Source organism: Podarcis erhardii, assembly GCF_964252035.2.
Source record: "Podarcis erhardii genome assembly, chromosome: 3".
In the NCBI taxonomy this organism is placed as follows: Eukaryota; Metazoa; Chordata; class Lepidosauria; order Squamata; family Lacertidae; genus Podarcis; species Podarcis erhardii.
The window spans coordinates 33,001,907-33,024,661 of record NC_138507.1 but is presented as its reverse complement, the minus strand read 5'-3'; the positions used below and the strand labels follow the sequence as shown (position 1 = coordinate 33,024,661).

The window sequence follows — 22,755 nt, the reverse complement described above, 5'->3', positions numbered from 1 at the left end:
GCATACTGCCCTTCTGGCAACGCACTCAAGGTGGTTTACAATTTTTAGGTTGTGAACCGCCCTGAGATCTTTGGGTGAAGGGTAGTATATAAATTTAAGAAATAATAATAATGAATAATATTACCCTTCATTGGTGCCAGTGAGGGACTTCTTCCAATGTAAATAGGCTCTGCAAGGGAGCAATATTCATAAGGACCACAGGAGCGGCGAAGGGATTAAACTCGCCCCCCCACCCCAACTGGCTGCAATCCAAATATGCCCACTTCCCAGCAGCTATTTGTATTTTTTAAAAATATGTTAATTTTAAATACAAAGAAACATTTAACACTGTTTTTAAAGGTAAAGGTAAACCATGAGGTCCAGTCATGGTCGACTCTGGGGTTGCGGCGCTCATCTCGCTTTATTGGCCAAGGGAGCCGGCATACAGCTTCCGGGTCATGTGGCCAGCATGACTAAGCTGCTTCTGGCAAACCAGAGTAGCGCACGGAAAGCCGTTTACCTTCCCGCTGGAGCGGTACCTATTTACCTACTTGCACTTTGACGTGCTTTTGAACTGCTAGGTTGGCAGGAGCAGGGACCGAGCCACGGGAGCTCTCCCCGTCGCAGGGATTTGAACCGCCGACCTTCTGATCAGCAAGTCCTAGGCTCTGTGGTTTAACCCACAGCACCACCGTTTGGCCCTAATCTATATCACTGGATACGAATCTGATAGCAGTCAGATTTGCTCCTATGAAGTCTTGCCATGATGGTTTAGCTGCCTTAGCTCATGCAGCTAAACCTGGTCAATTTGCTGTCTATCATGCACGGACCAAGGGGACAGAACATAAACCAATGCCACTTATTTGCAACAACAATAATAAGAAGAAAACATTACTGCAAGGTACAAATTTGCTAATGCTCGCAGCTCCTTGGCAAGGCATAATCTATACAAATCACCAGTCATCTCCAGAATGGAAACTAAGGGCCATTTTTTTCAAGATGGTGTCATGAATATGCATGGTGGTTACTAAACTAGCAGGTATTCAATGCCGCCTCACCCCTGGCTGGCTTTAAGGAAAAGTACAGTGCATTTCTCAAAGTATTTTCAACAAAGACTAGCTACCAAGCTTAAAGAGAAGCTGCCAGAAAGCGTTTCCCTCCCTAAATAAATATGTGTCCTCAGAGGGACTATATTGCCAGAGGGGAGAGGAAATTGAGTGGATAGGAGCATACGTGCTTAAAATGAAAAACATTTCTGGAAATAATTCACAAAGGTGACAGAAACTGGATTAGGAAAACACACACAGATGCTAAATTGCATGGGTTGGAAATGGGCTGTGCTATTTGAAAAACAGCCAGGGCATGTACCGTCTGTAAATGGAGTACAGGGGCCACCGGCTTGGACTTAATTATTGAAATTCAATAACTCATGGCGTTTTATTCCCCACTGAGCATAAATTACTGCTAACATGAAATCTCAGTGTTTGATACTCATAGGTCACAGAGTTGCAGTGTGGAACTGCTTGGATTGTTATTAGTTTTTAAAATAAAATGTTCATGGATTCCAAAGTAAGATCAAAGTCTTACATTTGTGGACAATGTATCTGGAAAACAAACAGACTATAAAATGGTAACAACATGACAGGTAAGTACGAAATAAAATGTAACCTTTTTTTAATCAGCATTTTTACTGCCTACTTGTATGTACAGTGGTACATACAAGGGTAAAGGTAAAGGGACCCCTGACCATTAGGTCCAGTCGTGGCTGACTCTGGGGTTGCGGCGCTCATCTCGCTTTATTGGCCGAGGGAGCCGGCGTACATCTTCTGGGTCATGTGGCCAGCATAACTAAGCCACTTCTGGCGAACCAGAGCAGCGCACGGAGATGCCGTTTACCTTCCCGCCGGAGCGGGACTTATTTATCTACTTGCACGTTGACATGCTTTCGAACTGCTAGGTTGGCAGGAGCAGGGACCGAGCAACGGGAGCTCACCCCGTCGCGGGGATTTGAACTGACGACCTTCTGATCAGCAAGTCATAGGCTCTGTGGTTTAACCCACAGCGCCACCCGTGTCCCAACAGCGCCACCCGCATCCCATTAACTTAATCCGTTCCGAAAGTCCGTTCTTAAACCAAAACCGTTCTCAAACCGAGGTACACTTTCCCTAATGAGGCCTCCCGCCGCCAGTGCCCTTCCACCGTTCAGATTTCATTCTTAGACTGAGGTAAAGTTCGCAAACTACTTCAGGTTTTGCGGAGTTCGTAAACCAAATTGTTCTTAAATCGGACTGTTCTTAAACCGAGGTACCACTGTATAGTCAGAAGGTGTCTTGAGTACAGGTCTTGTAATCTACTCAGCCAGAAGAGTAGGTGGCTAACTAGAAGTCTAGCCAACCAATCCTAAGTGACATTGCTTTCCACTTATTGTCATTAAAAAATGAACTGGTGCAATCTTTTTTAAAAAAGCATATCTAGGAATTTAAAATCATCAACAGCTAAACAAAACACAATTGGCTAAACAGTGATACCAGGCTTTAGGGGTAATCACAGCAACATGGAGCCATCACTGATCAATAGACTGAAGAACTTAAATATTGTATCTGGGCCCCCGTCAAGCAGCAACAATTAAACTTTTTCCATTTGTTAGTAGCTTAGCTTTGTGTTTAGGCAAGATTTAAGTGACTGGTCTGGTCGTATGTAAGCTGAACACTTGCATATTCTTAAAGTGATGCAAGCTGATCCAAAAACTAACAGAGGATGACTCCTTGGACAATAAGACTGCATAGGTTACCGGTTGTTCAAATCTCGCAGCATTCTTTCCTTGTGTTTTCAACACAATCACTGACAAACTCCTGGGAGTGCAGATACATCATTCTGTATGGAATGATGCATTGAAATGGGCTCATTTGCTTTATAAATGTATGTATGTGTATATATTATAAATACACACACACACACATATAATTATAAATGTATATATGAAAAGAAAGTAACTTGTATAAATCTCAAAACTTAAAGCAATATAACTATTTAATTTGAAGTTAATTTGTAAACATTTGGAAACACCCCCCCCCAATTATATTGGGGGGCGAAAAACCTCGCAATGAAGGAGAGTCCATTACCTCCCAAGCAAATCCATTCCACTGTTTGTAGGGGAGGGGGGGACACTTAAAACACTTCACTAATTTATTTTCAAAAATGAAATAACTACACTAGATGAAGACGTGTGCTATATTGCTGAACTTGTTCAATTACGTTTATTACTGGTGCATAGAGCAAACGCTAAATTAAATCCCAGAATGCACAAGCACATAATTTTCATATAGTGTGTGGAGAATATTTTGAATTCTGACTATAATTTTAGCATACTCAGATGTCTTCAGTACCAAGGAGGCTCATCTAATTGCAATTTTTATTTTATTTTTTAAAGAGCTAAGCACTCCAGTTTAATACAGGCTCACTTGAACCTAACCAAGAATGTAACCACCAGCTCCTATCTATTATCCTTGTCTATGGGGATTGCCTAATCTGTTCCCTATGTGTGACAGATGCACATGTTCAGTCCTGTGGATATACAAAGCACTGTACAGGCAGGAGCAAGGCCTTTGGCAGCTCTGCGTGCAGAGTAGCATGGACAGGAGGACAAGAGAAAGATACAATGAGGTATTATCATGGACACCTGCAGGATTTTTTTTTCCAGGGGGGAGGGGTAAATACTGCAAACATGTATCACTAGCATCAGAGAACTGGCCTACCACTACTGGAAGAAGTGATGACTGAGCTGCACTGAGGTCTGAGTAGATCTGACCTCCGAGAAACTAGTATTCCAGGTTAGCCCCATCTCCCAGTCTTTTGTTGTTTTTCATTGGGTAGAATTGCTATTCATCTATGGATTGACCTACCTCCTGACACCCTCCAGTCCTTAATTAATTGCCCTGCTGCTAAAATAAACTTAACACCCACACTGCATTTACCTAGCATCCACACCCCCCCCAAGATAAACAACGCTGGACTATACTTCATTGTTGACATACACTATTTTAATTCCCCCCTCCACCCAGTTAAATACTCCACAGGGCTGATATAACCTCTCTCAGCCACAAGCCTATCCCTTGCAATATGAGATAATAATGATGGACTTTATCCGCATTGGTGCCAGCAAAGCAATTTTTTAAAATGTTTACGAAGTTGGAGAAATAACCTTTTTGGGGGGAAACGTGAAAGAAGATTTGACTTGGAAAGGTAATGAACTCCCACTATTACTGCTACCTTTCAGTTTTGGGAGAGTCGCCCACCAGCTCCTTGCTTACCACATTACCAGCAGAATATGGACTCAGCTATACAGCTGCAAATAGAACGTTTTAAGTGCGTTTTAAGTGCACTATACAAATGTGACTCTAGATGGTGATGGTGAGCTTATGGCAAATTCAATATATCTTTAAAACTTTTTTTAAAAAGCATTTTCACAGCGGGTTTTTTATATATGTGTCTAGATTCCACATGTGTGTTGTTTGTTGGGGGTGGGGGAGGCCCTCCAGACCAAATCTTCTTGCACTCTTTACTCTCACACATATTAGGGCATCAGTAAATAAACTAGGCTAAGGTGTGTTCTCACAGTTTTGGGTCTACACTTAAGTGATATTCAAGAGAGTTGGCAAAGAATCCTGCTGAGATGATGAAAAAAGCAATTTCTCAATCCAGTCTTCCACACCCATCTCCTGCAATACATTTCCTTCTACATACAAAACATTTCCTTTTAATACAGATGCAGAAATTTACAATGCTTAAGTTAAAACAGTATATTTAGTATACACTAGACTTCAGATAGTTGAATGCCAAGGTCTTGGAAATGCAAAAGGAGATAGTTTTTTTCACACACACCCCCCCCAAAAAAACCAAGCAGGTTTTGTTTTAATGGCTTGTTATGCTGAAACTTAGATCTGGCTAATTAAATCCAGCTAAATTAAAGCACGCATAAGTAGCTGTGTTTTTGCAAGGGCTTGCATTTCTTTCAAGTCATATCGAACTGACAGTACACAAGTTCTGTCATGACTCCAAAAGCACACACACATGTATTTATTTTTACAGACAAGTTCAGTGCAGGTCAGGCCTATTTGCAATCTTCACTAGCAATCGGTGAGGTTCTTAACTGATCAGAGAAAAATTGCCTAGCCTGCTTTTCTCAGCAGCTCGGTGTATAGAAATGAACAGATGAAGGTTTTCACAGAATGGAGGTAAATGCTTTTACCATTTGCCGATCGCCGTGTCACTGTTTAAAAAGGATAGCTAAAGGCCAGATAAAATGTTAGCAACCCATTAGTAATTTCATCATGCACAACTGCAAGAAACAGTATTTTCAGATACTGTTAAGCTGGCTGTCGAATTTAGGCTACAATCCTAAACACTTACCCTGGAGTTAAATCCCACTGAACCTAATGGAACTTGCTCTGAAAAAACATTCATAGGATGAAGCAGACCTTGCCAACTTGGTGGCTAGGGCTGGGAGATGTATCAATATATCATCTAAAACTGGTTTGAAGTCCATAGAGCGATATCATTTTCATAATTTTTGACCTGGCAATGTATCGTGAATCATGATGTGTGTTAGGACTGGGTGATATATACAAAAATCATGATGTGGGAAAAACTGGGAAGCCAGCCAATGCCTCTATCCTCATTTCAGACATCGTGGCATATCATTATATCGTGATGTTTAGCTGGTGATATGCCACAATGTTGAAAAGCAGATATTGCTCAGCCCTACTGGTGACCTTCAGCTGCTTTGGAATACAACTCCCATCAGTCCCAGCCAGCACAGCAGGGGGGCAGGAGGTTGATTAAGGCTAGGATCATAAGACAGGTTAGGCTTGGCAGAACTTTAGAGCTTTTCCCATCCGAAGAGGGAAAAACAATGGAGAAAGCAGTTGGGTATCTTTAGGATTTGTGGTCTCTGTTCTCAAGGAGAATCAAAAAGCTGCTTCTAGCAAAGTAGGGTATGTGAGTGGAGATATGAAGGCTAGATCTGGTCCTTGAGATAGTTTTTTCCTGAGTGCCCAGAGAACCAGGCCTACTTTTAATCAAGATATGGTGAAATGTTTTCACCCAGTTTTCCACTCCTAAGCAGCAGATGGGATATTTAAGTGCATAAGAGGAACCCTACTGGATCAAGCCAACATCTGTCTAGTCCAGCATCCTTCTTTCCCACAGTGGCCAACCAGATGCTTCTTAGAAGTCCACAAGACAGATACAAAAATAATAGCCCTTTCTCAGTGTGGTTCCCCAGCTACTACTATTCAGAAACATACTGAATATGAATGTTCCCTATGCTCATAATGTCTGATGCTCACTGATAAGCTTATCCTCCAAGGATAGACCCAATCTCTAATAAGTGGCTAAGGAATATTTAACTATTTAATGTTGCACGTCTCTTTGAAGGCTTGTAGGCAAGATGTACATGTGTGTACGTATGCTATGCCCGAATGGAGGAGGTGCATCATTCGTGGCATGCTGTTATTGCTATATGGTGCCAATTTTCATCACATGTGAGGTGGCCAGTTTGCAAAGCAGAATTCACTTCCATAGCAGAGCACAGAAGACTTGGAGATTCTGCTGTCCTTGTACCAATCCCTGTGTATCACTCAGAGGGAGAGACAGGGCCAGGGATTCACACTGAAAATTGAAGTTGTCTGGAGGGGTCAAGAAAGCTAAACTGATGTGCCTTTGGAAATACTACGCGGTCTGCCAGCCTCATGTGCTATAACCACGTAGCAGATATTAATAGAGACATCAAGAAGAGAGTCTTTAGAGCAGGCACAGAATCATGAGCAATTTTACAACATTTCTTGTGGTTCGAGGACCCGACCCCCGTGAAGTGAAATGAAGACACAGGGACACGTGATATAAGGTTCGACGAAGGGACGTGATATAAGGACGACGAAGAGAAATGAGGCCGAAGAGAGGCTGGCGCTGCAGCATAAAGGCTGCTGGACACCCCCCCCCCATGGCACCTGGTTGGATGGCTACCGGGGGGGGCATGAGCCCCAGCCAGGTGAGCTGGAGGCAGGGGGCAATGCCCCTGCTAGGAGCGGTGTTCGGGCTCCCGCCCACAACCACTCCCCTCTCTTTCAGGGAGGAGAGTCTTTCTCAAACAAATAGAAGAGAAAATCCCAGTTAGAAGACACAGTGACCTTATTCCAGAATCTGAATTACTACAGAGGGCAGCAACAGCAGATGTTTGTACACTTTGTCATAATTACTCCAAGAGGGGGGGCAGAATTAAAGTTCCAAAGCAAGTGCATCCAGTATTGTACTCCAGAGCTCTGCACATCCAAGGGACTTGTGAAAATGTGGAGTCAATATTATAAAGATGACAATACCTGCAATACTACTTCATCTCAGGAGCCGAGTCGAGTCAAGGGCTTATATTGACTTGCATTTTTGTTCTGTTGGAACAATTTTCCATCCACAGTCTCTCATTTATTGGGTATGATTATTATGTCCAGTGGTGTTTAAACATCTTGACATAAAGGGAACACTACTGATCATTAATTACACACATGCTCTCAAAACCTGCTCTACTGTTTTCTTCCTATAATAGAACATATTTATCATTAGTTGGAAGTTGATTAATGCTTTTTTCCAATCTGAAAGCAGATTTTTATTAAGCTTTGTTGTAATAAAAATAAAGGGGGGGGGGACAGCCTCTGGTTTTCGTATTAAAAAGAAACATTAGTTCTCCTAAAACCACTGTATCACCCTACTAACTCTCTGTAATAGCACCCATCATCTATACCAGACTACAAACTTAATAACTTATCATAGAAGGCATACAGAGGAAATATGAGGGAAACTTGCAATAAACCAAAAGAAACCAACAGAACTCTCTCCTGCCTGGAATTGTCATGGACTCACAAAACAATGCTTGATAGGTGAAAATCTATTGGAGACATTCAGGACTTGAAATTCCTACTCTTCAAGCAATAGTTTAAGCACATACCACATTTATTTAGTTGCCATTTTGGTGTTAAGTGTTTTCACTTAGGAGTAAAGAATTCCCCACTTAGAGCTTCCAGTATTTTGTTTAACTTCCATAGCCGCATCAATAGTAACAGCGGCCAAAGCCATCACAAGTTCCTTAAATGATATTGGTCTTTAAAAAAGAGAGTTTCATCTTGTAAAAAAAAATAAAAAAAAAATCAGAACAGTTTTTGTGAGCTTGGAGTCACACTGTTCCTTTATATCAGCAGTTTGTGTTGTTCACGGTATGTCTTCATCATATTCCCCATTAGAATATTAATTACCGAACAAACTGGATATAACAGCCCTGATAATGAACGCTACCATGCTACTACTCATTGTCCACCCACTGTTTTCAGACTTTTCATTAGTTCTAATTCGATTATATGGTGGAAAAACTGCTCAGCCCAACACCTCTCTTTTCGCAGTGTGACATGTCTCCATTTTCAAATGATTAATAAATGCCACAATGCTTTTCAGCAAACATACCCACATTCTGAAGATAGGATCTGAATGATTTGTGCATTTGGTGTGACCACAAGCAGCAAGACAGAAGCTTTTGTGAAATTGCAATCAGATATAGTTTTCATAGTCCTATGAATTCAACCTTTATGAGAAGGAATGGTAACCTGTGCTGACCCTCCTGATGTTCTGGGACCCCAACTCTCATCAGCCCCAGTCAAAAATACGTTTATAGAATAAGCTAGCATGTTTCAGTAGATGCTCCATGGCTGGGGAATAATCTCCCTAGGTGTGCCTTGAACCCACAGTATATTCATTTCAACATGTGAAGAAACCTCTTACATTAGGCTTTTAGAGATGGAAAGCTGTGATAGGTGAAGTCAGTTTTACATATGATGCAACTTACTCTGTTATTACTTGACAATTTTATGTGAATCTTTTTTTTTAATGTTTTGCTGTGTTTTATCTTGTTGTACTCTATCCTGTGACTGTTTTTTAAAATTGCTTTTTTATTAAAGGTTTTATGGGGTTACAAAAGTACATACATAGCCACTATTTTCAGATCGTAAAGTCCTTTCTACAGATCAGTTATATTCAATATGAGACTTTGATGTTTTATACAGTATAAGGTTGGGGGAGAAAAGAGTTGGGGAGACAGCGTAGTGTGGGGAGAGAGAAAGGGGTAGTAAACTTTCATTCTTTTACATGGTATATGTGCCAGGTTTTTGTGTTGGCGTCACGTGGGAAAGGTTCCCTTTCTATTCTTTATTAGTTACCATTGGCACTGAGAGGAGGGGTGGCTTCTTCTGACAGCAGAGAGACTTGGCTTGGGGATAGGATCCACAATATAAAAAACACTGCTCCAGAATCCCACCAAACCCCTCATCTCAATCTAAAAACAATGGGAGCATAGCATAGGCTACGAAATAAACCCTACCCAATGGAACTATGTTCTAAACCGCCCTTTAAATCCACCTCAACCAAAAGAAGGGAATTCACCATGAAACTTATCTTTGGATGGTACCTAACACCCTGTGACAGTTGTGAAGGGTGATATAAAAATATCTTTATAAAATAAGTAGTCGTCAGGGATAATGGGAGTTGTAGTCCAGCAACATTTGTAGGGCCAGTTTTACAATATGCCTATGATGTCCATGTAAGAAGCCAAATATTGCTGCTCTAACCTTCATTAAATTTGCTTTTCTGTCATAAAAAAATTATTTGGGTGTTGTCCAGTGGAATCCTGGTCAATAGTTGCATCCTTTGATGTTACTTTATTGAAAACATGTTGCAATCCATTTCACTCGTCCAACATCAGGAGGACCCTACTTGTGAATCATTACCACAATGGAGTTCCAGCATGGATAGGCAACAAAGAGAAGCGCTGATGGCAACATATTGTCTAATTCTCCTTGAAAATGTATTTCAATAAATTCAGTCAAGAACTCTCAGGAATGTGTATCTCCTCCACAATCCCTTAGATCCCTTAGATATAACCAATGCACCCAAAAAAACCCCAAACAACCTTTGCAGTATAAAACTCTCCACCAGTCAGTACAGTATTTTAGTAGCTGTCATCTTCATGGCATTTCCAAGCAAAGGGGTGATGAAAATGCCTGCACTGGTATAAATTGTTATTTTCCCAGATCAGCGATTAACACTGCTGTTGAAAAGGTTTAAGGAAAGGTTTATCTTGAGGTAGACAGTACTGGCCTTTTCAGAGTGGTCTCTGGTATAACTGTGCTCATTGGTTTTCAATTTATTTGTTATATTGCTTCAAGGTCAGTTTTTCAACTTATTATTTGTTATTGTGTGTCCTTTTCCAAACATGAAAGAACAAAAATATGCAATTTGTTTCAAGTTAGGAAGTCTAAAATTATAAACTTGCTTTTTTATACAAAGTACCCTGAGGAGACTGCTTTATATTAATCGCCCCCCTTTTTTTCTTGATAGATGCCATTTCTTTTGGTCAACCTTTATATGGAGAAAAGTAACCAATTTAAACCAAAGTCTCTCATAGCTTCATCAAAGGAAATGGATGGGTTCAACCCTTTCTTGAATACCTTAGGTTTTTTTTTTATTATTATCAAAAATGCTATATGCATATACACAATAGGAATGAGGTTTGGAGGAAAACTGGGAAAAAATGCAATGATACACAATGGGGGAATAGAATAAATGAAGAGGGGAGAAAGGGTCTTAAAATAAGCCTTTAGGTTGCTGAAGAGAGAAGAACTAAAAGCCTGCTAAGAGCAGGCCTACATGCTGCTGCTGCTGCTGTGTCAGCTGGAAGAAAACAAAGCAGGATGGTGCTTGCCCTGCTCCTTTAAGTATGCGGGTGAAGACACAAATTCCCCTTAAGGAAATGAGTTCTTTACACAAAATTCAAAGGCTTTAGCGTCTAAAAGTTCCAAACATGCCTCTGTGCTGGCACAAAGCCTATGTTTATAGAATGGGTCAAGAAAGTGCTATCTGCATTTCAAAGATTTTTTTAAAAAAAAACACAACAGTATTTAAAAGATTTGTAGGGCAGTCTATAGGTCAATGAGCAGCAAGGATGGATTACAAGAAGATGATAGGCCAGCATAAAATAACCTCGTCTGAAAAAACAAACAAACTTAAAACCAGCAGATTAAAGCCTATATTCCAAAACAGCAGTTACCTAGAAATACCTCACGCAAAAGCCAATTGTAACAAGTGTAAGTTAAAGGCATTTTTAAAGGTCAGTACTGTATTGATGGACATCTTAAGGTATAGATCTTGGGGCCATGCAGAAGCTCTAGCAGCGGCGATAAAGCAGGGTCAGCCCAAGACATTTTGGCACCTAAGGTAACCCCCAAAATGGTTCCCCTCTCCCTGCCAGGGAGGAAGGGGTAAGTGAAGCTCTACAACATGAACTAGGGGTATTGAGAAAGAGGATAATTGTGTGATTGTACTCAAGCTGATGTTTATTATTGCTTTTACAAAAAGCTTTCTAAATAATTTTAAATGAAATGCCAATAGCAGCTTCTGAGGGGCAATTTTACTTGAAAGCCTGGCAGGGTGAGAGTTAAAATTCCCTCTCCATTATCTTGAGACAACTCAGCCTTCCCTGCAGTAGCTATTTACAAAACACATAGTTGCATAAATGTAATCCTACATGTATCTAATTCAGCCCAAGTTACAGTTTCTTAAATTATTGAATAAAGCTAGAATGTAGAATGTAGAATAGTCATTGGATGGGGCTGATCTTATTTCAGTTCTCATTTAAGGTGACACATGTGCTCTTCTGAGCTGGATTACAAAAAACAGACTTCACTGTTTTAGTTCGCCTATAACCATTCACTCATTTGAACTTCAAAGGGAAGTTTTCTTTACACAGTTTATAAACTGCACTGACACAGAACCCAAAAGAAACTGTAAATCAGACCAACTGATAATTTCATAGGAAAGTTCTATAATACAAGACTCAAATAAACCTCTTTCTCCACTTTCAAGTCTGAGCGATTAACTCAGTTAGTCAATCCATCCACACAACATTGACAATGGTCTTAAAGACAATGTTTTTCACTTTGTGTTGTAGTGACTGAGGTATACTGTAGTAGCCAAATAACCTTTGTGCTGTCTCATCTGTAGTCACTTGTCAGCTAGTAATGATGTCATTAAATAAATTGTCCTCTTAAATCCTACAGAAGCGGCTTAATAAAACAATGACTCAATCCAGAGTTCCATCTGAGTTCAAAAATGTTGCAAGTGCCATTTATTTCACAGGAAAGATCTAGCCCAGTGGTTCCCAAGGTGGGTGGTAGTACCTTCTCAGAGGCACTGGGATTACTTGGCATTCCATTAAGAGGGAAGGGGGCAGGAGGGGAGTAATGGGGTGTCAATGGCTATCAAACTTTGAAAACCTGGTATCACTGGATCAAGTGAATCAATGTTGTTGAATTTATTAAGCTAAATGGTTTCAACTGGATTTTGAATAAATGTGGCAATTAATTGCTATTTTAAAAATGGCTGTTGTGTTACCTTAGTGGGTTGGGCAACCTGCTATTCTTAATAATGCTTTTTACAGAGTAGAATATGGGGCACCAGGCATGAATATATGGAACAAAGGTGGTTGTGGCCTGAAAATGTTTGGGAACCATGGTTTGCATCCCAAGGTATCTGGCACAAGTAGAAAATCACTTCCTCACCTCTCCCGAAACAAATAAAAGTTCCCTAGAAGGCACAGGAATGCTATGTAGGCACAAAGCAGCACAGAAGGAATGAATATACCCTTAAATTTTAAATCACCAGGAGGAAAAAGGGAGGTAGAAACAAAAATGCAAAAAGATGATGGGGAACACACATAAATTTTGCACACATCTGTCAATACTTTGGGTGCTTATGGTGGGAAGGAGCTATAAATGAGTGCGAGTGAGTGAGTAATACCTTTGAGAGAGACATTACACTTTTAGCTAGTTATATTCTGGTATTTCAAGTTTATGTTGCAAAGCCAAACCTCGGCAGCCATTGCCAATGCATCTGTGTTGCCTGCAAGGTTATCTGCTACTAATACTACTGCAGAGGGGAGGCTGATCGCATACAAATAAAAATGATGATGATGATTGATGATCTAAATACACAAACATTTGTCTCTTCCAAAATTAGTTCACACAGAATTTAAACATACCACAATCAAGGAACAAAAATGTAGAGTGATTACAAATATGCATGAGCTGTATTGCTTTCCTGCTTCGTACAACTGGTTGTTCTCATGTTCCAAACTTCTGCAACCCATGCAAAGGAAATCACAATTAAATCCCATTGATTTAGCTACAGAAGTGGTAAACTTCCTTCACTGAAATCCACCAGCATTAAAAATGTGTTTAATAGTTTGAGAAAATAAAGAAACTAGGGCCAAATGCCAAGCTATACTGGAGATCCATTTTTGGAGCTCCGCAACTAATTTTCTCTTTGTAAAGGCACCCATGGGCCCCTCACTTTAGACTGGGGGAACAGTACATGGAACAGTCTAACCATTCCTCTGCTATGTTATCTAGATAGTCTGCAACCACATTCAGCTGCAGTTAGTCACAGCTTACCTATGGAGGGGGAAACTTGTGGGCTTAAACATTTAGATCACACACACACCAATCTATATCAGCAGCTGCTTTTTCAAAAAGGAAATTGTTTTGAAAGTTTTAACACCAGAGTTGGTGATGTCTTGCCCCAGAGTTTATTTTTCTGCTTGCTTCTCTGTTTCTTGGTTTGCTATATATTTACTACTACATTCCTAATTTATTTTATTGATTTCAACTATTCGTATGCTGCTTAATCATTGTCATCTCAAAGCAATGTACAGGAGGTCCAGTACAATAACAATAAAAATGAGTTTCAACTATTAAATCAGAATTAAATTTAAAAGCCCGGCTGCAATTGCAAAAGAAAGAGAGTCTCATTGACCATGCTGCCACAATGGCTACATTCTTATGATTCTTTCACAAGTAGCTCAACATCTGGGTGGAAGCACTTTAAGTAATCTGACAGATAAAAGTGTCCCTTTGCATTGTAATGAACTTCAGTTTCACATTGATATGGATAATGAAATAATGAAATAAAAATGTGACTTATCTATTATAAATTAGATGCTTCAAAAAGAAACTATAGAAGTTTACCTTTCTTGCTTCTTTTACCATCTTCCTAATAGTTTCCTTTATTGTAAAAGGTTGTATTCGAGGGGGATGGAAGAGCAACTCAATATTTGTACCACCATTAATTCCAGGCATTACATAAGGCCAACCCAAATCAAGATTAGGAGCTTCCACATCTGATTCCATCGGCCAATAAGTTCCTGAGGAAGAGGTATCATCAGCAGCATTGTCAGTAGGACAAACTGTGTTTTGAGGGATTTTCTGAACTGTGTTCAGTATATAATTGATTTCATCATCTGCTAGAAACTCTGCACATCTCTCCTTGGAAAGAAATTCTTGGTAAGCCTCTGAACCGCTTTCAATCAACACATCAATGGCAAGCCTGTAACATTCCTTGTAGTGCGGTTCAAGGTAGTTGTCTGATCTACAATCATCATGTAAGGATGACAGCAGAGATGAGGTTTCCATTTTCACAGTAATTTAGGAGCAAGGCTTCTTAAATGTCCATTCATGCACTATGGGATGTATCTGAGAACAAAACAGAAACAAACAACAGTCAATAGGGTGTGCAACAATATTTACATTATTTTAAGCACTGTGCAGATATAATATGAAACCAAGAGAGAGAAAAGACCTCCCTTGTTTTATCATCACATTTCTTTTTCTTTTTAAATGTTTTTAGTAGCAATTTCAACATACCAAAATATCAAAACATATCATATTCATTATTTCCCCCTTCCCCGCCCATCAAACCCCCCCCCCCGAGACTTCCCTCAGCTCCTCTCTCTGATTTCTCAGCACATATTATTCTCTGCATGTTATAAAATTATACAGATCCTTACATTATCTATCTACCATGTTATCAACCAATGAATTTGTCTATGTTTATTCAAAACCTGCTAAGGAGTCCAATTCATTTTGTTGTCTTTTTAAATAATTTGTGAAAAGTTCCCATTCTTCCTTAAAGTCACAGTTGTCCTTGTCTCACTGTTTATATATCAATTTAGACAGTTCTGCATAGTTCATCAAATTCTCTTGCCACTGTTCTTTTGTCGGGGTTTCCTCATTCTTCCACCCGTCCGCTATTAAGACTCTTGCCGCTGTTGTAGCATACATAAATAAGTTCTTTGTTTTGCTTGGCAGGTTTTGTCCTACAATCCCTAACAAAAATGCTTCTGGGTTTTTGTTTTTTTTACAAATGTCATTTTAAATATTTTCTTCTTTGCACAGTGACTGAGAGCCTATCATGGACAGACTGACCATATTAGTCTCTCACTGATGGCTCTTTTAACACATGCACATTGCAACCATCATTGTTGTCTTATTACGAGTTTAGCATCATTTGATTATAATGTCCATCAAGGCCACTTCACAGATCTAAGTTGGTTCCATTACTGTCCAGTCCAGCCTCATCTCCCATCACCCTAAGCACCTGCTTCTTAGAAGACTAGCTTGAAGGCATTCAAACAGTTGGCACTTGATGCCGGTCTGATGGGCAATGCTTTTTTTTTTTTTTTAACAGTGTCCTTCTAAAAGGCAGGACACAAAACAGACAAGGCGTTTTAGAAATGGTTAATAGAGACAGAGATACTTTATTACAAGGGAATGGGTAGGATGGCTGGGAACAAGGAGAACTATATTGCCACCTGCGAGTCTGCAGAATGAGCAATCGCCTTCCAGCTACTGACACACCCAGGTCTCATCAAACTTTCCAGACCTCTGCCAGCCTGGTTTGGGGAGTGGTGTGGTCTGTGGCAGCGGCGGCTGTCAATCTTAACCTAGAGACTGATAAGGAAGTATAACTGTACCCTTTTGACCCAGTTGTGGCATTTAATGTGGCTGAAATGTTCATGACAATGTCATGAGACTTCACAGGTATGTTAAGAAACATTTGGTGCAGAGATTCCAGAAAATTAAGACAGGAAGGTGCTTGTCGTCAATCCATGATATTCCCTGTGAAGTCCCTCAGGGTTATTGCTGGTCCCTAAACATTAGATATAGACAGGGCCAGCCAGGACATTTTGCCATTTGACACCACCAATAAAAGAAGACCAGAGAGCTGGAGGTGACACGCTCCTCAGTCACCACATCTGCTCCTTGAGGTGAAGAAGAAGAGGAGTTTGGATTTGATATCCCGCCTTTCACTCCCTTTAAGGAGTCTCAAAGCGGCTAACATTCTCCTTTCCCTTCCTCCCCCACAACAAACACTCTGTGAGGTGAGTGGGGCTGAGAGACTTCAAAGAAGTGTGACTGGCCCAAGGTCACCCAGCAGCTGCATGTGGAGGAGCGGAGACGCGAACCCGGTTCCCCAGATTACGAGACTACCGCTCTTAACCACTACACCACACTGGCTCTTGACTGACTCATCTTGCCTTATGGGCTGGATTTAAGAGCACCTGAATGTATACTCCTCTGTGATTTTATACATTTTTAAACAACAACATTTTTAAATAACAACAACAACACCACATATTACTGTTGTTGAATGTCATGAACAGTGAGAAGGAAAACTTCAATGGTTGCAGCTCTACACACATTTATCTGAGAGCAATTCACACCGAACACAACAGAACTTCTACATAAATTTGCACATAACAGCATTGTAAAAACCCATCCTTGCCTTCTTTTCAAACACTTTCTACCTCTCATGCCTCCTGTACACAGTTTATAGAAAGGAGATACAACTCATCCGCTGTTCCCTAGAACGTGCCCTTGAGTTTACTACATTCCTCTTTCTTTTCCCATGCTGATCTAATCCATTTTCTGCTTGCCTCCACAACAAACCTACATCTCGTCCATGACTAATTAGCAGAGAAACGCTTAAGAACTGCTTTTCTCCCACACCTTGTATCAGACACTGAATCAGCAAGGTGGTTATAGGTATCCACCCTGATTGCTCTCGAAAGCAGCAACATATATCTGTAGCGATATCAAAACTTGTTCATTATGTCTTGCATTACAAGCAAAAGCCGCTCAGTATTGCCACAGGAAGAGATACCAGTTAGGGTTAAATGTAAAACCTACATTCGTTGCTAATCTTTTATAGAGTTTAAGAAATTGTCTACATTCGTGTGATTTGCCTTTGCAGCAGGGAGAGGAAGTTCTGTTGAACAAGTGCCAACAAGACAACTTTGTTGACTACAACTTTCTCTCTCTCTCTCTCTCTCTCTCTCTCTCTCTCTCTCACTCTACACATACCCACACCCATCCCTTATGATGACAATACACTTGATATATTAATTGCTGAGAAAGAGAAATGCATAGAAAATAACACTGTGCTACATGTGTTACTAAACATACACAAATCGCTGATCACACTGCTCTCTTTTGATTTATTTCCTGTATAAATCTTGTATATACCTTTCGTTCAAGGTAGTGTACATGGTTCAGCCTCTCCCCATTTTATCCTCACAACAGTCCTGTGAGGTCCATTTGGCTGAGCTTTTAAATCCTTCTGCTAATGATCTGGCACATTAGTAAATGCATACCTTGGCCATTGGGCATTATCTGATTGGCTAGTCTTGTGCACCCATTGAGAATGAGATCCAGTGCTTGTGGAAGACCAATTAGCTTTGGTAATTTAACAGAGCTGCCATCTTTCGGTGGAATACCAAGATACAGTGGTACCTCGGGTTAAGAATTTAATTCGTTTTGGAGGTCCGTTCTTAACCTGAAACTGTTCTTAACCTGAAGTACCACTTTAGCTAATGGGGCCTCCCACCGCCGTCGCGCCACCGCATGATTTCTGTTCTCATCCTGAAGCAAAGTTCTTAACCTGAGGTACTATTTTTGAGTTAGCGGAGTCTGTAACCTGAAGCGTCTGTAACCCAAGGTACCACTGTACATGCAGGACACTCTCAAGATAGCACTTCCTTCTACCAACATACAAGTAGCCAAGAAGGACAGCTCAAGTCCAATAGTCACTGCATCAACCACTGGCTTAGAACATTTTCCCTGTGAAACACCCATGGGACCCAAGAACAAGCTTTGACTGATTCAAATACTAGGAACTGTTTTGCATATATATAATTCAATCTATAATCTTCGTATTCCCATATTGAAAGGCCCCAGCAGAATTCCTTTATGAATCATTCTCTTATGAACTCTCTTGCCCTGAAAGCATTTTCTTAATGGCCTTCACTTTCCTCCCTTCTGAGATACATGCAGCCTGCAGTCAAAGCCTAGCCAACCCCTATTCATGTAGAGAATCTCTATACCACTTGATCAAAGGGTCACTCCAAGAAGGGCACAAATAAAACTGTAAAGAAATTCCACAAACCAATAAAAAGCAAATATCCAATAATATTTGTGTCTGGGTAGACTTGCCGGAACGAAAATAAATAAAAAAGAGAGTGTTCAAAAGGCACCTAAAACAATATAGCCAGGATTTCTGGCTGATTTAAATTGGTAGGGAGTTCCAGAACATAGCAATAGATTCCTCAGAAATAGACCTTATGTGGGGAACTTGCAGAAGTGCAAGTTCTGCAGGTTGAAGAAACCAAATTGGCACATGCGTGGCAAACTGAGTGCTTAAATACTAAAGACCCTCTTCTATAAGAGACGGGGTAAAGGTATTTTTTATTAGTATGCACTGACTGGTTAGAATGATCTGAGCACATTGTATTGTATATGACAATTGCAATTTTTTTTCTTATTACTATAATTATACAGGTTGAGTTGTATTTTAATAAGTGTTTGTTCATTCAGCTTTTGAAATTTATTGTCATTCTTTGCTTTTAGCCTTTATTTTGTTGGACATCTTGGGTGGGCTAGGTTCAGAATGGCAGTTTATGAAGATAACTCACCCTGAGAAAAGCTTTAGCTGTAGATTTAAGATCTGCATCCCAATTAACCGGAGAGACTAGCAACAAGCTAAGACTTCAGCACTTTCAATTAGAGAAGTGCTGGTTTCTGTAAAGGCCACACAAGAAGTGCCATCTCTCTTCTCCCCAAGTCAAATTTGATGGAGTTTAATGATTTTCTCTCTCTTCCATCTTGTTTTTGTTTTGTTTTTTTACAAAGCTGGGAAATATTTTCTGCTTTAACATGAAACTCTTCTAAAGTCTCTCCTAGCAATAAAACCCAAAAGCAAATGAAGATATTTATTCCTCAAAGCCAATGTCAGCACATATTTTACACTAATGTCATCTTAAAATGTATTTAGTATTGGGTACTTAATTTCACTGTTGATATATTAAATCAGGCATCCCCAAACTTGGCCCTCCAGATGTTTTGGGACTACAACTCCCATCATCCCTAGCTAGCAGGACCAGTGGTCAGGGATGATGGGAATTGTAGTCCCAAAACATCTGGAGGACCGAGTTTGTGGATGCCTGTATTAAATAGTGCTTTTCTTTAAATGCATGAGCAACAACTTTTTAATTATTGCATCAGGAGTTCTTACATGTAAGACAAACTGTTTCATTCTTTCAGGATCTTCAAAGGATTTGTAATACATAACTAGAAATGTAAAAAAATAATTATTATTCAGTTAATTAGTTAAAAACCAGCCTTTCTGGGCCATAAAACTGGCCACAGATGCCCTGCTTGCCAGCTCACCATTACAACCCAGTAGGTTTGAGAGGTGAAGTACAAGAGATTGGGCCTTTTCAGTAATGGCCCCATCCTTGTGGAATTCTATTGTGTGGCTCCTTCCGTGATTATCTTTCAATGGACCTTGTTTACCTGGCTGTTCCAAGTTGCTTCTAGCTGAAAAAAACTGGTGCTTTCACTACGGCGTTATGTGGCATGGTTAATTGCTTTATGTTTTAACTTTTTATTATTTAAATTACCCTGAGAGTACCTTTGGCTCTGAAAGACAGCACAAAGATATCTTAAATAAACACAACCTAACATGGCAGGCACTGTAGTATCACGTCATCAGTTTTCCCTGAATTAACTTTCAATTTGTTCACCAGCCACAAAATCTCTAACCTCAGTGAGACAGTCCTTTTTCAAAAACAAAATACAAAACATCAAATGGAGAGTTTCTTTTGGTCATTATTCCAGTTTTTCACAGATTCCGTGAGGACACTTGTAGATTAGTTGGAATTTACCTTTTCCCCAATCCTACTCCCACCTACCAACATGTTTATCTATTAATAATCTGGGAATCACAAGTGGGAAGAGTGCTGTGGGACTCAGGTCTTCCCTGCTGGCCTCTCATAGGCATTTGTTTGGCCAATGCGAGAACAGGATGCTAGATTGGATGAAACACTGGCCTGATCCAGTAGGCTCTTCTTATGTTCTTGGTCAATGGAGCAATCAACTATAAGAAAACTCAGCTCAGTTTAGTACAGATCCATCTACAACCATGAGTAATAATCTGTGCCCCCCCCCCAGGTGCTGCTGGGCTCCAAATCTCATCAGCCACAGCCAACATGGCCAGTGGGTCAAGGATGATGGGAAGCGAGCTTGGCAACATTTGGCAGGCCACAGGTATCTCACCGCTGCCCTTAAGAGTGTGCATTTGCAGGAGAGAAGAGCTACTAGTAGTCTATATGATAGAACTAGGACTGGGCGATATTCTGGTTTTCAACATCGTGATATATCACCAGCTAAACATTGAGATATATATCACAATGTCTGAAATATGGATGGAGCTACGTAAAGGCATTGGTTGGCTTCACGTTTTTTTCTCACATTGTGATTTTTACATAACACACACACACACACAAACATCATGAAACCAATTATCATGATATGGGCTTGAAACCAGATTTGGACAATAATATCGCCCAGCCGAATATCATGATTCGTGATATATTGCCAGGTCCAAAACTCCGAAACCAATAACACCTTATGGACTTCAAACCAGTTTTAGATGATATATCAATATATTGCCCAGCCCTAGACAGAACCTAGTGAGAAAGTGTAGGAAAATAGAATTATTACTTTACCCAGGCTGAAAATTCAGATTTAATACCAGTGTGGTTTTTCAGTGGTTAGATCCACTGTAATATAGTGCCTAGACAGACATGCACTAAGTGGAACTAATTTAAATCTCTGCTCAGCCATGAAGCTTGCTAAAGTAATCCTTGGTCAGTTACACACATTCAAGACTATCCTACTTGACAGGTGAAAATGCCACTCTTATCTTGGGGGAAAGTTGTGCTATAAGTTTGAGAAGTAAATGTTTCTTACACAGAATACAGTTCTAGCAAACTTAAATTTCACCTCACTTTGGTTTGGTATAGACTCTATAGAGACCATTACTGACATCAAACAGATCCTCAAAAACATCAGCTTAGCCATTAGCAATTGAATACACAAATGTTTTAGCTTAGGAACAGATCTGTGCAAACCAAAGGCTGCATTTTGTGCCTCACACCCCATAATAAGCAATGTGCACAGAATAAAAAAAGCAAGCAGATATTAATATAGATGTAAATGAATCGCATTTGTATACGTTTAAGGCAGCAATCCCACACACGTGATCTGGTAGGCAGATGTGCTACCCACATTATACTGCATGTGGTTAAAAACTGGGATGTGAAGAAAAATTAATTACATGACAGTTATTAAAATCACTGAATTAAATCCAACAATTTCCTCATAGATTGGTGTTGGTTATTTATGGACAATTAACTAAATTAGCTGAAGATTCTACTGCTGAAAACAGTATACAGTACAACAAAAATCCAACAAAATCAAGTTATGCTTAGACCCAATCTACCAGTCATTTCTAAGGCACTCATCAGTACAGGCTCCAGAAGTGTCAATAATGAATGAAATGGAAACTACAGAGCACAGTTGCATTATAAAACAGTTCAATAAAAACATTTGCCACCTCTTTGGGTTCTGGGAGGTGTGTGGAACAGCTGGAAGCAACAGCTCATCACTGGCCTTAGGCAAGTTACTAGGTCTCAGGCTAGTATCCCATCTCCTTTTCGGGAATAATAATAATTAAACCCATACACACGCACACACAAACCCTCTATAGAAAATCAAAATGTTAAATTGCAGTGTCTTTTAACTTTTGGCATTGTAGCTGATCCCTGGAAGAAGCTGAATGGAACCAATAAGTACTTTTATAGCTGGATCAATGGTCATAGTAAATAAACTTGGACTTTTTCACAGGGTCAGAGACCAACACCATTGTTTTGATCAGAAAACAAATGTATGCATCCCTGTTAAAACTGATTTACAGCACACCTGTTTTGTTCCAAAACGCACACCTTGGAAAATCCTCTCCTATTCTTCACGAAAGACCAAACAAGAAAAGCAGCAGTTGTAAGTGATCCATGCAGATTAGCACGTTCTCAAATCCCCTTCTGAAACATAATACCCCACCCAATTAGGACATTATGAGTCTTGCTAAAACAATGCTTCATTAAGCAACAATAACTGTTTCAGACACTGTTGCACAAGAATGCCATTAATAACACAACAAATAAATGTCTACTAAGACCTACCCACACCTATGGCACTGTTGAGTTGATTACTATATAACACCAATACTAATGTACCACAACTATTAAGTGTTATTTCATCCCTACTGTCTTTCTTCATAATTTGTTATTTAAAAAAGATAAACAGTTCTTTATAATATAGGTCATTAAAAAATATCTCTAAAACAAAACAAACAGATTAGTAATATCTGTTTAAAGCAGAGGTTTAACTTTTTGAGTCCATGGCTCCCTTGACCAATTACCTTCTTTCTGCAGCTCCCCTGTGGGGCTCAGGA

The 22,755-nt window shown here is 39.9% G+C and overlaps 1 protein-coding gene across 1 annotated transcript in view; it reads right to left on the bottom strand.

Annotated features, from left to right (window-relative positions):
- The window catches only part of FAM83B (family with sequence similarity 83 member B), a 58,738-nt gene that overhangs the window by 25,730 nt on the left and 10,253 nt on the right, over positions 1-22,755 (bottom strand). The window contains exon 2 of the mRNA XM_081856893.1: positions 14,094-14,597. Coding sequence (XP_081713019.1) covers positions 14,094-14,537 — 444 coding nt within the window. The 5' untranslated portion in view covers positions 14,538-14,597. The remainder of the gene's footprint in view (positions 1-14,093; positions 14,598-22,755) is intronic.